Source organism: Pongo abelii, chromosome 6 (genome assembly GCF_028885655.2).
Source record: "Pongo abelii isolate AG06213 chromosome 6, NHGRI_mPonAbe1-v2.0_pri, whole genome shotgun sequence".
Taxonomy (NCBI): Eukaryota; Metazoa; Chordata; class Mammalia; order Primates; family Hominidae; genus Pongo; species Pongo abelii.
This window is the reverse complement of record NC_071991.2, coordinates 56,057,003-56,070,847: the sequence shown is the minus strand read 5'-3', so window position 1 is coordinate 56,070,847 and position 13,845 is coordinate 56,057,003. Positions and strand designations below refer to the sequence as shown.

Genomic DNA, 13,845 nt, shown 5'->3' with positions numbered 1-13,845 from the left:
CAAATTACTACATTTTATAATCTTTGTTCCTGACACATGTGTCACATTGTCATCTGTTACACACTGTGGTCATTTCTCCCGGCTGAAACACTGTTTGTGGATATAAAACTCTTCTACATGGTTTAGAGCAGATGGTGAAGCATATGCCTCTACTTCCTGGGTTGCCTTCTGATTTCCATATGATAGAGTCTGCCTTGAGGGCCTCCACAGCATTTAAAGAAATCAAAACGGTTAATGAAAGACACAGTTAGATAAACACTCCAAGATGATCTCAGGCTTAAAATATAGCCAAAGTAAATTCAAAGGAACACAGACAGTCCTTTTCTTCATTATGAGGCCACTCAACTCACCTCCCGATCTCGAATGGAATAACAGATATACCTTCTTAACAAAAAAATGCCTGAGCGCCAAGGTGTTCCTACTCAACCACCCCCCCTCCCCAGATGGTTTTAATTGCTCAAGGCCAGCACAGGGCCCCCAGAACTCACTTCAAAGGCCTGAAACCAGTTCTGCTTCCTGATGTGTTCTATGCATTCGTGGCACTGCTTCTGGAAGTACTTTTTTTGCTTCTCATCCAACAAGCCAATTTGGTACAGGAATTCTGCATAGCCACCTATAATCTGAGGACAAAAGAGACACACATCAATGCGACAAAGGGAGAAAAACAGACCTTAAGGAAGCCCATTTGCTTGGTGAAATAATCCTTTGTAATTGTTAATCTTGTGCTGGTTAGCCAAGTAGGATAATTACATGCACACACACATATACACCCCACAACACACACAACAGAACACAGCACAATACAAACACACACACACATTTGCACTGACAGCCAATGTAAGCTGACACAGTAAATTGATACATTGAAACATATGGTAAAAATTAGGAGATTTAAGTCATAAAGTCAACCGGCATTTCCCTTATCAAGTTAGACCTCTAAGAGGAGCCTTCCATCTGATCAAAAGGCATTTAATCCCCCTAAGAGACAAAATAGAAAGTCAGAAGGAGACACCTACTGATTCGGGATCAGAATATCCATCTCCAATAGCAATTCCTTTCAGGTTGATCTTCACCTCTCTCACAGGGTTGAGGGAATGGATGAGGTGTGCAATGGCTGGCACGTATTTCCCTGCATAAGACTGAGAAGGACAGATGTTGAAATGGCCAGTCACAAATGGATGCTAGTGAAATTAAATGTACTTAAGTTGATTAAAATAACAATGAAGGAGCAATCTTTCCACATGAGGTATACCATCTGTTTCTTAACCCCACATTATAGATTCCATAATAGCAAAAACCTCTGTCTTCCAATTCTTTTGTCGTCTCAAATAGCACCACATGACATGCACAGGTTTGATGCACAAAAATTCACAAGTGAACATGTAATAAGTGAACATTCTAATTTCCTTCCAAAATAAAATAACTTGGGAGAACACAATTCTGCCATGTGTTAGGCATCTCTTACCAGAAAGCTCTGTTCAAAGATTAGAGGGAAAAAAATCTCAAGTTTAAAATTAAGATTTCAAAATCTGATAATGCTGCAAATTTTGAAATCAACATGTACTAAAGGAATAGGAGAAGCAGAAAAGGAAAATAATATTTATTGGCCACTAAAATTTTCACTTGAACTCATCTCTATTTCCAACCTTTTCCAGCACAAGGTCCTTTTTCAAGGTCAGAATATTTTGTAGATATATTTTCCCTAACAAACATGGTAACAGTTCTACTTTAAGACTGTGCTGGAAGAGCTACTATTGACTCAGCAATATTTTTCAAATAATTTTGCATTTTGCATTCTTTCCATCAAAAGTTGCCTTCTTGATATCTCCACTTGTATGTCTAATATTAAACTGCACACGTTCAAAATAAAGCTCCCAATCCCCAACCCTGAGGCAGCCTCCCTTTCAACTCATGTTAATTCTGTTTCTCCGCTGCTCCGGCCAACAATCTTGGTGCCATTTTTTATATCTCTCTTTCTCTCGTATTCCACAAAAGTCAATCAGCCAAGCTTGTCAGCTCTACCTATTCTAACAAAATCTGTCCAGAGTCCAATGTCTTCTCACAACCCCTTCTCCATCACATCATCTCTGGCCTGGATGACTGCAGTAGACTCCTCATTGGCCTCCTTCTTTTGCCCTTATCCTTTAATGACTTCCCATCTTCCCAAAAGCAAAGGCGTAAGGACTGACATGATCTGCTCCCTTCTCTACCCTCAATCCCTGCTACCCTCTCGCTCATTCCTTTCCAGCCTATTGGGTTCCATGCTATTCCTTGCACATACCAGGCACATGTCTGCCAGGCCTTTGGACCAGCCATTCCCTCCACCTGGAATGCTCTTCTCACAGGCCCCCATATGGCAAATTCCCTCAATTTCCTATATTTTTTCTTTCCTAAATATTTCCTTAATACTTACCATTCTCCAACAAACTTTTACTTACTTATCTTATATACTGTTATTCTCCTACCCATGCTAGAATATAAGATCCGTGAATACAGGGACCTTTGTCTGTTTTGTTTACTTGAGTCCACTATGACTGATGCGTGTATTTGTTAGTGCTCAGTAAGTAGTTGTTGAATGAATGAATCTTAAAATGAATCTACAGACGTCTGCAAAAGAGCAATGCATCTATGTTCAAAACAGACTAGAGACATTATGTGGACACCTGTGAGTTCACAGACCCTTCACAGCATCTCCAAGGCCCTCCAGGGGTCTGTAGTTCAAAGGCTGGGAACCCCAAAAGCTCTTATTCTATCCATATCACAATCATATGCTGAAGATAATCATTACTCTCATTTCAAGATGAGGATACTGAGGCTCAGAGAGGTTAAGTTGTAGAGCTAGAATCATACCTGAGCTGACCGACTCCAAAACCTAAACTCCTTCCAAGCAATGATGTCATTTATGTAATTTATCCAGGATCTCCTCATTTATGCAGCTCTCTTGTGCAATAATAATTATTTAGGTAAAGTATTGAATCAAAGCAATTTATCCATTCATACTTGTAAGTACATTTTAGCTTCCTTGTGTAATATAAAGGTGTATTCCTATGTCTGAAATTTGGTTTGTTGTCTAACTGTGCTACATTCTCTTGTTAGTGACAATAAGTGAACATTTATCAAATACAATTTCTGTAAAATGACAAAAAAGCACATTTCCCTGAGTAACCATTTTACTGGTAAAAATGTATTATTATATAGTCTTTATTCAATGATAGTTTATTGGGCAATTCTTCTGTCAAAGACATTGACATGGTTTGCCTCTGTGTCCCCAACCAAATCTCATCTCCAATTGTAATCTCTACGTGTTGAGGAAGGGATCTGGTGGGAGGTGATTGGATCATGGGGGCAGTTTCCCTCATGCTATTCTCATGATAGTGAGGGAGTTCTCACGAGAGCTGATGGTTTTAAAAGAGCCAGTTTCCCCTGCACATGCTCTCTCCCTCTCTCTCGTAGTATCTTTACAGCAGCGTGAAAATGAACTAATACAGGCATTATACTAGATACTTGAGGAGACACAAAAATGAATAAAGCACAAAACTTCCCCTCATAAAGGTCACAATTTCTTTCAAAACTATATTACGGAAACCATGCCTGACACATGATAAAGCAAAGTTTACCATTTCTTAGATTACAATTTCTATAATGTATACATTGCCTAGCACAAAGTAGGTAAATAAAAACATACTTGATAAATGAATGACTTATCTGGTGTTGCTTCTAAATACTTTTCCCCTATCAGAAATTGGTACAAATGCTAAGAAGTTTATCTTCCAGTGATATTATCACTCCAATTTTCTTGTTATAAGACCTGGTAATAAAACATCTCTCTTGACCCTTTCTGACATGGAAGGGCATGTACTTTAAGTTGCTATGTAGGTAGTCATGACAAACGTAGGCTGAAACATCTGCATTTTTATGGCACCTTCCCGCAGTAACCATCATGTGTATCTGGGTATCTGGGATATATCCAGGCAGGGAATTAAGAAGGAACACCCACTCAGTTTTTGAGCATTACTATGAGCCAGGCTACCTCACCTACTTTAAGCCAATTTAAGATAAAAATTGTTTTCCAATATTTTACAGTGATGAAAACAAGGGCCCATGCATTTCATTCACATGCCTGGCTGGAATTGTACCCTGGCTTGGCTGTCTCTGCAGCTCCCCTTTGTCATATCTAATTGCATTTCAGTCAATGAAATCTTTTCTATTGAGAAGATACTCCTTAAAAAAAAAAAGCCATCATTGACAGTCAATGGTCCTGGAATACACCATGGGTCTGAGGTCCCCCAAGGTGGAACTACATCTTGGGTTTATCTACTCCAAGCTTGCTAAGCTGATCATTTATGAAAAACAAAACAGTGAGATGAGTAGTACTATAACCATATCCAAAATGAAATTCTTCAATATTCAGTCCACATCTGCCAACCTCACAGTGATGATCTTTACCTCCTTTTTTTTTCTTTAACTTTGTAATGACTATCACACACTTCCTTGCTTTGTGTCAGTGTGACAAATCCGTCATTGCCTTTCTCATTAATCATTCCATTGGTTGAGTGACTCAGGCTGTCACAGAGAAGACAATTATAGAATTATTTTTATGGAAAACAGACACTGAAACATTGTAATAAAATTTCAATTATTTTCGCTCTCCTTGTTGAGATAGTTTTTTTTTTTTTGGCAACATCAGACTCATTTATTCTTCTTGAATCATTTATTTCTCAATTTAATGATTCTCTGACCGCCATTAAGTACTTCAAAAGACAACCAGGTAATAAATTAAGTATGTTTTATTTTACCTCATTTGCCTTTTCCTGTATATATTTTATAGAACCCCATATTTCAGGAGAAGAATTTAGGTGTGACCGCCTTATGGATTAGAAATTGACTAAATGGTCCCTTAGGCTTATAACAGTGATTCTGTAATTTTATGAACTATTGCTTCTTTTGTTCTGAGTTCTAATGAAAACAGCAACAACAACCAGAACTCTTGGTCCCGTGGCTTCTCTGACCTCCCCATGGTGTTCACCAGTGTGGGCAGCAGCTGGTCAATGAAGCCCCTGAAGTCTGTGAATTAACACTAACCTTCTAACATGGGATCAGACCCTGGCCTCATAAAAGCTCAGAGCAATACCAAAGCAATTTTAAAAAGAAAGAGGAAAAGTGTGGCCAGAAATTATCTGAACACATACTATTTTAGGATTTGGCAGTGACCTTCAAATGAGAAACTCAGCCAGATAAACATAATACATCTAACAGAATTCAAACTAGATTAGCACTCAACACATCAGAATTTTTAGGGTGCCCTTATTATTCCTTTCTAATAATTAAAGGAGCTTCAAGCTGCAATTTCCAGCACTGCTTTTACTTGGTTAATTTTTCCCATGGTGACCATATTTCTACCTCACCTCCAACAAGAAGGACCAGAGGTATTAGGGTGTGTTTGTACATGCTTGTATTTGCTGGAGCTTAAAGAGGCTATAAACTTCCAATTCTCCTCCTACATCAGAAGGATCTCAGAATCCAGCTCTCAATCTTTTATTTCTCCCAGGAGAGAAAAAGGCCTCAACATCATAGTTGAATAGTAGTTTTGAATCTTGGTCTGCGATGTTTTTTTCCCAGCCTAATGGAAATCCTGTGAGGAGCACATTGTACTTGTAAAAATGGAGAGAATGCAATGTTTGGTTAATTATCCAGATGTGTAAAAACACAATGAAATTGGATGTAGAGAAAAACTGTAATTGTGTCTTTTGCCTGAATCTCTCTTTTCTTATATGTTTCAACAACATTCACAGCCTACTTACTGTAATCTACCATTTGGTTACTTTCAAGGAAGGGAAAAAGATTTCATAGCTAAAGTCCAGCTTCAGTCAGCTCCTCCAGAGGAAAACAAATAGTGTCAGAGAATAATATTAAAATGGAAACAATGTCCTCTTACAGAAATTTCACATATGGTAGCAGTTACTATTGTTTAAGCTACTCTCAGTTGACTACATTTCTCTGAAGTTTAGTAGAAAAAAAAATAGATACACTTATACACTCATTCTCTGCCTTGCTTCTAGGTACACATTTCATGGTGAAAAAATTCAGAACTTTGTCAGTGATAATGAGCAATGGCTTTTGAAATGAGACACAGCTAAACCTAGACACAAAGTTTCACCATCCACAGGCCTTAGTTCCCATCCTTTGCCTGGCAGGTGGAAAGAGGGAGTTGTCAACTTCAGCAATGGTACACTGAGGACCCTGAGGGTCATTCTAAGCTCCTTGCCCTGCTTGAACCCCACTCTCCCCAGCTACACAGAAGAAAAAAAAATCCTTCTTTGAAGAATTCACTACTGGGCTGGCGAGATCTCCTCTGTATCCCCAGAAGGAATCAAGGCACACTGCCCTTCTGGAATCAGTCATATCATTCCCTTGTTCTCCAGCTCATCCCAGGCACAGACTACAATACAGCTGCCACCCATTTATGGGAGAAGACCAGAGGGAAGAAGACAGCTTCAATGCCTCAAAGAGAACTTTATACACACATTGAACACCCCAGGAAAGCCACAAAACCTGGTGAAAACCTCGGTGTAATGGGCACCATGAGGACAAGACTAGGCTAGGGTGACCTACCTTGGCTTCAACTAGCCTAGGGTAGAATCTTACTTCCTCAGTACCATTATTTTCTCTGAAGACAGAAGTGTGGCCTTAAAATGGCCAGTTCAGAAAATTAATGAATGAGGAAAGCTGGAATTTCAGGGTTGTGGTAATCTCTATAACTTCCTAGACATTTCTAGACCATGCGTCATCTAATTTCAAGACCATACTGCTGCAATTAAAAAAAAAAAAGCCTTCCAACAAGAATATGACTTTATCAAAGCATCTATTTCTTTTTTAATACGGGCTTAAAAAGAAACTTGCAAAATCTACAGGCATAGACATATAGCAAAAACATTTCGATCTATAGCCAATTTTTAATCATATAAACTTATGCAAAAATACATGCTGCCTCCCAAATGATATATTCTTATTTTCTATTGAGAAGATACTCCTTAAAAAAGAAAAAGCCATCATTGACAAGCATAGGTGAACAAGATGCATCCTTTTCCCACCTACTGTGAGTTCAGTGCCAATTTGGAGAAATCCAGCGTGAAGCCAGGTGACTCAATGAGATGAATAAACCCTTTTGTTTAAAATGGAGACTACAGTTAATTTGACTTTTAAATAAAGAGTCTGAACACACTGGGCCACAGTCAACAAACTGAATCTTTGTTTGCTAACTGTAGATACAATTCAGAAGGATGAAGCTGCATAATAGATGTAACTTAGCATTTCTCATTCTCAACCTAAACATCTCATCTAATCAGGTACTATTTATGTCTCTATGCTGCCTGCTTCAGCATGGTAATTCATTTCCAACAAAGCTTATAATGACTTCTGATTTACTCATATTCTTTTCCGTGCAACCTCACTATATGTATTGATTTGATTTGGATATGCTGTCCAAAAGCCAGAGATCCAACTTGCAAACATTTCCACATGCCCTTGTTCAGTTCTTCGGTTGCAGCTTAAACCTTGATTTTTGTAATATTAAACTCATTAAATAGTCAAAAATCCATTTTCAATTCTAAAAGAAAATATTGGCAAGTGCAGATGAACATAACTGAAAATGGAGATTTGTCATAGGTTCAAGAGTTAAAACAGCTTGAATGTTATCTAATAAAATTCAGCAAGTTCCAAGCCTTGAGAAATAATTGCATTCCAAAGACTTCAAGTCCTTATATCACTTGAAACTTCCACTTATTCTATAAAACTTAATGATCAAAGCCAAGTCTTTATGATTAAAACAGTCTTGGCCAGAAAGACAGAGACATTCAAGAAGCTAGAGAACTTATTTTCTGTTTGTGTAAGGTTGATAACCTTAGAGATTCAGCATAAAATATGGAAGGGGATGTTTGACTCCCTTCTACACAAAGTGAATCTGAAGCAGGTCCTAGAGACAGTGCAAGTTCAAGGTGAGAGCACCCAGTTTGGTGAACACGCATTTTGGTGAACAAGGCTGCACTACTAGCTCATTTCTTCACCACCATCTTCAGGCTCTGGAGTCTGACTGCTTAGGTTCCAATGCTGGCTCCTCCACTTTCTGGCTGGGTGACCTTGGTAAGGCATACCTAACCTCACTAAGCCTTGGTCACCTCACCTGTAAAATGGGAAGAATAATCATAGCACCTATTTCATAAGGCAGCTGTTAGGATTAAACGAGGTAATGCATAAAACAGTGCTTAGCATGATGTCTACCATACAGTCCATTCTCAGTAAATATTCTCTAGTAAAATCTACAGATAAAATACGTGAACTAGATGTTCTTGAAGTATCCCTTCTAGCCATCAAATTTAATGATCCCAAGCCCAGGCTAACAGGATGATAGTACAGGCTTACATAGAATGCTAATAATTATAGGCCTACTTCTATAATCGCTCTCCCACCCCACCTTGGTTGGCACCCCTCTGTTTGCATGTCAGTCTTGAAATTACCCTATTACAAATATCTACCCATCAGGTAGGCTCTGTTCTCTACTCAAATGCAAACATGTTGAGAGTCCACCATATTGGGTTTAATTTATCAGATCCTTTCTACGGAACAATGAGCTGATAACAAGTCAGAATGGCGGACAGAAACAGAACAATCATGATAGGGATGGAAGAAGCATGGAGAAATAGAAGCTGTGCACAATAGACTGAGGAGAGGATGGCTGAGGTGGGAGGGATGGCCCTGGAAAACAACGGAGGCCAAAGGAGAGTCCCCAGGGCCTGGGACATAGTACAGGGAGAGAAGGGCAATGAAAGGGAGGCAAGAGGAGCAGAAAAGATCACTACTGGGTACTAAGCTTAATACCTGGGTGATGTAATAATATGTACAACAAACCCCTATGACACGTGTTTGTCTATGTAACAAACCTTCACGTGTACCCCCAAACCTAAAATAAAAATTTTTAAAAAAGAAAGGGGCTGGGCGCAGTGGCTTACACCTGTAATCTCAGCACTTTGGGAGACTGAGGTGGGCGGATCACTCAGTCAGGAGTTCAAGGCCAGCCTGTCCAACATAGTGAAACCCTGTCTCTACTAAAAATACAAAAATTAGGCAGGCATGGTGGCACGTGCCTGTAATCCCAGCTACTCAGGAGGCTGAGGCAGGAGAATCACTTGGACCTGGGAATTGGAGGGTGCAGTGAGCCGAGATGGCAACGCTGCACTCCAGCTTAGGCATCAGAGTGACACTTCGTCTCGAAAAAAAAAAAAAAAAAAAAAAAATAGGTGAAAAGATGCAGGAAAGAAAAAAAAAGGAGGTAAAAAGATGCAGGAAAGAAATATCAATACAATATTTTTATTTTATCTAAAGGCAGCCTTGCATGAACTCCATTCTATAATATTCATTAAGCACTGTGCTTAGTATCGTATAAAACAAACAAACATGGCTCTCGCATACTGGGAGCTTGCCACCTAACCCAATGGGCCATGATGATTTCAATAAAGGTTGTCAGACACTGTACTTCCAACAGGGACTTCACCCATGCAGATGAAGATAAAGTGTCCCATTAAGCTCCCTAATTCATTTTTAAATAGCTTCAAAGTTTTGTCTCTATTGGGTTCTCAAATAAATTATGGTTGCAAAACTGTTTATAAAGAGAGTCTGCCCATTTTTGCCGATGGAGAAGAGATGTCCTGTTTTAACCACATGCCCTGCTAGTTTGGAAGCATTCCCATCCATTGCCACAACCTCCCACATGCACTGACTCTTTCCCTTGAGCGGCACATAAAGTCACAGGCTCAGAGAACAATGGGCGGTCCCCCTGATCCTGTCACCTGCCTGCCTTCCCGTGAGGGCTGTTTTGCTTTAACTTCTACCTGGGCTCACGTACAATTAAGAGGATGCTAAATGTGTCTGTGCCTCAAGAACAAGGGCAATCTCACTAACAGTTACTGGCTCAGAAAGGATAACACTTATAAAGAAAGTTAATTATGGGAATTAAACACAGCTTGTTTCCCTTTTTGAAGTATGTTTTTTCATGCCTTGAGGGGGGTGATTTACAGACACATTTGTCTCTTTTTAGAGAAAATTAATTCCAGTTGGTGTTCTGGGAAGAAATGAAGAGGAGGAGGAAGAAGACAAAGCAGCTTCTCCCCTTTCCTTTGCACTGAGGGCAGGCCCACGCCACTTTCTCTGGTGTGGCCACACCATCGTCCACACGGTGGGGCAGGGAGCCTGGGGTGGGTCCTGACACATTTTGCTGCTGTCCATATAAAAAACAAGCACAACTTCTAATGTCAACTGCTAAGCTCCATTTTTTTTTAGACAAAGTAACTATTGCTTTTAAAAATGATTTCAAAGGAATAGACACAGAGTAGAGGGGACAATGCCATATCCCAGCAACGAGTTAGCGGAGCTTCTATTAACACTTCAGCTCTTGTCTACAGGCATTAGGCTGTATGCTTGGGAGTCATAATATATTAGCCCAGCTTTTCAACATGAATGGTAGTAATAGTCATCATGTGTTGGGTACTCACCACAGCCAGTCACTATGCTAATATCTGAGGAGGGTTATCTAATTAAATGCTCAAAACAACCCTATGCAGTAGGTACTATTATTATTTCCAGACTGCTTTACACCAAATCAAGGTTCTGAACAGCTGCTCCAGACCCCTTGAGCATCAGGCTCCTCTCATTCATAGCACACAAATGTGAAGATATTTAGGTCTGGTGCATTTACATTGAAAAGCAGAAAACCATTTCTGAATTTGTGCATTTATTTTTTGAAGATGGCTCTACAAACTCAGCAGCACTATTCAGCTTTCCTAAGAGCGTGAGAAAATTAAGAGTTTAGAAGAGAAAGGAATTTTCTTTCTTGAAAAATCTAGAACAATTTTTGTGTGTGTGTGTGTGTGGTGGCAGCAGCGAGAGGGAAAATGGGTAGGTACTATGTTAAAACTGCAATTACATACAGATGCTTAAAGAGTGAGTCTAGATAACTGAATTTGAACTTCTAGTAAAGCAAAATATCCCTGGAAGGGATCTAATTTCACAACTCATCTGATTGTTAGATGAAAATCAGAGGCCCAGGGAGGTTGAAAGACTTTCCTGAAATCATCCAGGGAGGAGCAAAGCCAGCCCTGAATCCCAGGTCTCCTAATGATTAATCCAGAACGCCTTCCACTTCTCTTTTCTGCCACATGGCCTTAAAACAGAAGACAACCCAGATGGGACAAACTAGACTGAAGAAATATTCATAATATTCTAATATTCATAATAAACCATCAAGGCATCATTATTTAGTGTTTTTTCTTCTAGAAAGAGCAGTGCCCCCAAACTGAACGTATCCCACGTAGTTCGGGGAAGATGATACCTCCTGACAATGGCATCTCTACCTCACATCTTCCTTCATCACTCAGAAGGCACAGGTTTCCTTAAAAGTATTCATCCTGGCAGCAAGGAAGGTAAAAAGAAAACTGTCCTTTTCTACACACATTAGGAAATTATATGCATAAAACCACAAGGCAGATGTGAAATAACCAAGTCAAATTTTTCATCTCGGATTTGGCAGCTTTGCCAAACATCATGGTTTGTATCAACATCAACATCATGGTTAACAACATCACCACATTATTTGCAAGACAAGGCATTACACACGAAGTAGATCACTCTTCTGTAGGAGGTGGAAAATGGGCATTTTCCAGGGTTGTTGCCAAATAATGGGAGTGTCACTTCCTATTCACTTCCCTAACCTGGCTCTGAAATTGGTGAAAAGACAAGGAACAGGCAGAAATTACCAGGAGAGGTTCTAAGTCGTCCTGACTGCATAACTGGCTTAAAAATACCTAAAGTGTAGTATGCTAATCAGTCAGAATATCCCTTCCAAATAGCTTATAAAGAGAAGAAAGAGAGAAGAAGTTGCTAGTTCCAGTTACTTGCCATTCCCATGGAAAAACTCGGACCATTTTTCTCTTTCCCTCCCTGAAAGTGGACATCGCAGATGTGCTTGCCAGCATCTTTACAGCTCTTCCTCTGGCATCATCACTTGGATCTTCCTCTGGAGACCACTCATTTCCCACTCTCAGTCCTTATGGTTCAGAGTGTGAGGGCCCCCCATCCTGGTCCCTACCCTCCCAGGCTGTGGAGTGGGCCTCAGGCACCATTCTGGCCAATTTGTATATTCCAACCACTTGGGTCCAGCTGGTGGTTCTAGGATAGGCATGGGATCCATGTCGATCATTTGAGATTCAGGAATCTGGAAGGCTGGAATTACTGGGAAAGGGAAGTTGAATGGATAGGCTATACCTGCCCTGGGATGGATGGAGAAACAGGAGTGCCACATGAAAAGAACTTGCCTGAGAATGAAACCAGCAAAGTACAAAGCCAAGTACATAGATCAGGAAAGAATGGCAGGGAGAATCCTGATGACAAACTAAGGGCACCCAGATCCAGCCACACCTGACGTTAAATCAATCAATGCCCTGTTTCACTAAAGCTGCTTTAAATAGGGTTTCTGTCACTTGCAACCAAGAGCCTTAACTAACACACCCTTAAAACCCGGTTTAATTGTCACCTCCTCTGCTTGGCCTTTCCTGAGGATCCCATACTGAGGTAGCTACTGGTACCTTTCCTGGGGCTATTAGTCTTTACAGTTACTTCTCTAATTTTTTCCTTTTTTTTTTTCTTTTTTCAAGACTCGTGGATCAGAGATAATATTTCTCTAATTGTCCCTTTCATCTGTATTGTAATTATTCGACCTTCAGATTTCGAGCAGAGTCAATATCTCATAAATCACTGAATTCCTAATATTTGTCCAGTGCCTCAAACATAGCAGATACTCAATATATCTGTGCTCAGTTGAATTCAATTCTAAATGTTCTTTCAGTGAACACTGGACCCTCAATGGTTTCCCATTACCGTTAGAATAAAGTCCAAACTCTGCCACAGGCAGCCGGGCCCTGCAGGATCCACTGGCCTCTTTCTGCTCAGCTCCTAACATGGCAGCTCTGTGCTTTTCCTTGAACCTGCCAAGCCTGTCCCCACTGGAGAGTCTTTGTATTCATTGTTCCTTCTGCCAGGAAAGCTCTTCTTACAGATACTGCAGAAATTACCCCACCACATCATTCAGGGTTCTGCTCATTATCTCCTTGTCAGACAATCTTATCCAAAATAGCACCTCCTTCACTCTCCAGCCCTTGCCCTACTACATCTCTTTCGTGACACTTGTCACTGCCTGATGGTGGTACCTAGCACATATTTTAGTTATCACTGCCTACCTCTCTGGACTGTAGGGCATGGATTTTTTTGTTGTTTTTCAGTGTTATTCACCATTATATTCCTAGCACCTAGAACTGCACCTGTGTTCTCAAATGATTGGCTGGTACACATTTTAAAAATAATCTTAAAAAGGATGAAAAAAGCAAAGCCCAAAACTGAAACAACATAGACAAATGAATGTAACTGTGTATTAAATTTTAACATAATCTCCCTTAAAAATTAGAATTCTTTTAACTTTTAAACACAGTACTTTGATTATAAGTGTGTAGTGAGATACAATTTAAGGATAAAAATCATTGCAGCAAAAAATATTAAAAGTAATTTTGATGTTTCTTGTTGGTAATGGTACTCATGTAGTAAGTCTGAAACCATTTTGGGCATATTGTAAAAGCAATCAAAAGAGGAAACACACTGATGCCATTAGGAACCACAGCCCTCAATGTGGGAGAACAGGCAAACAAATACAGAACAGAGAAAAGAGAAGAGAACCTTGTGGTATGGAATTAGAATTATGGGTATCAGTATGAAGTCATTTTGTTTCCTAGCTCTGCCCACAGTCTA

The 13,845-nt window shown here is 39.8% G+C and overlaps 1 protein-coding gene across 3 annotated transcripts in view; it reads right to left on the bottom strand.

Annotated features, from left to right (window-relative positions):
* Positions 1-13,845, bottom strand: part of CPVL (carboxypeptidase vitellogenic like) — a 156,684-nt gene that overhangs the window by 81,425 nt on the left and 61,414 nt on the right. For all 3 annotated transcript variants that reach the window (XM_054558809.2, NM_001131184.1, XM_054558808.2), the window contains 2 exon segments: positions 1,017-1,139; positions 489-620 (listed from right to left, as the gene is read on the bottom strand). In XM_054558809.2, coding sequence (XP_054414784.1) covers positions 489-620; positions 1,017-1,139 — 255 coding nt within the window.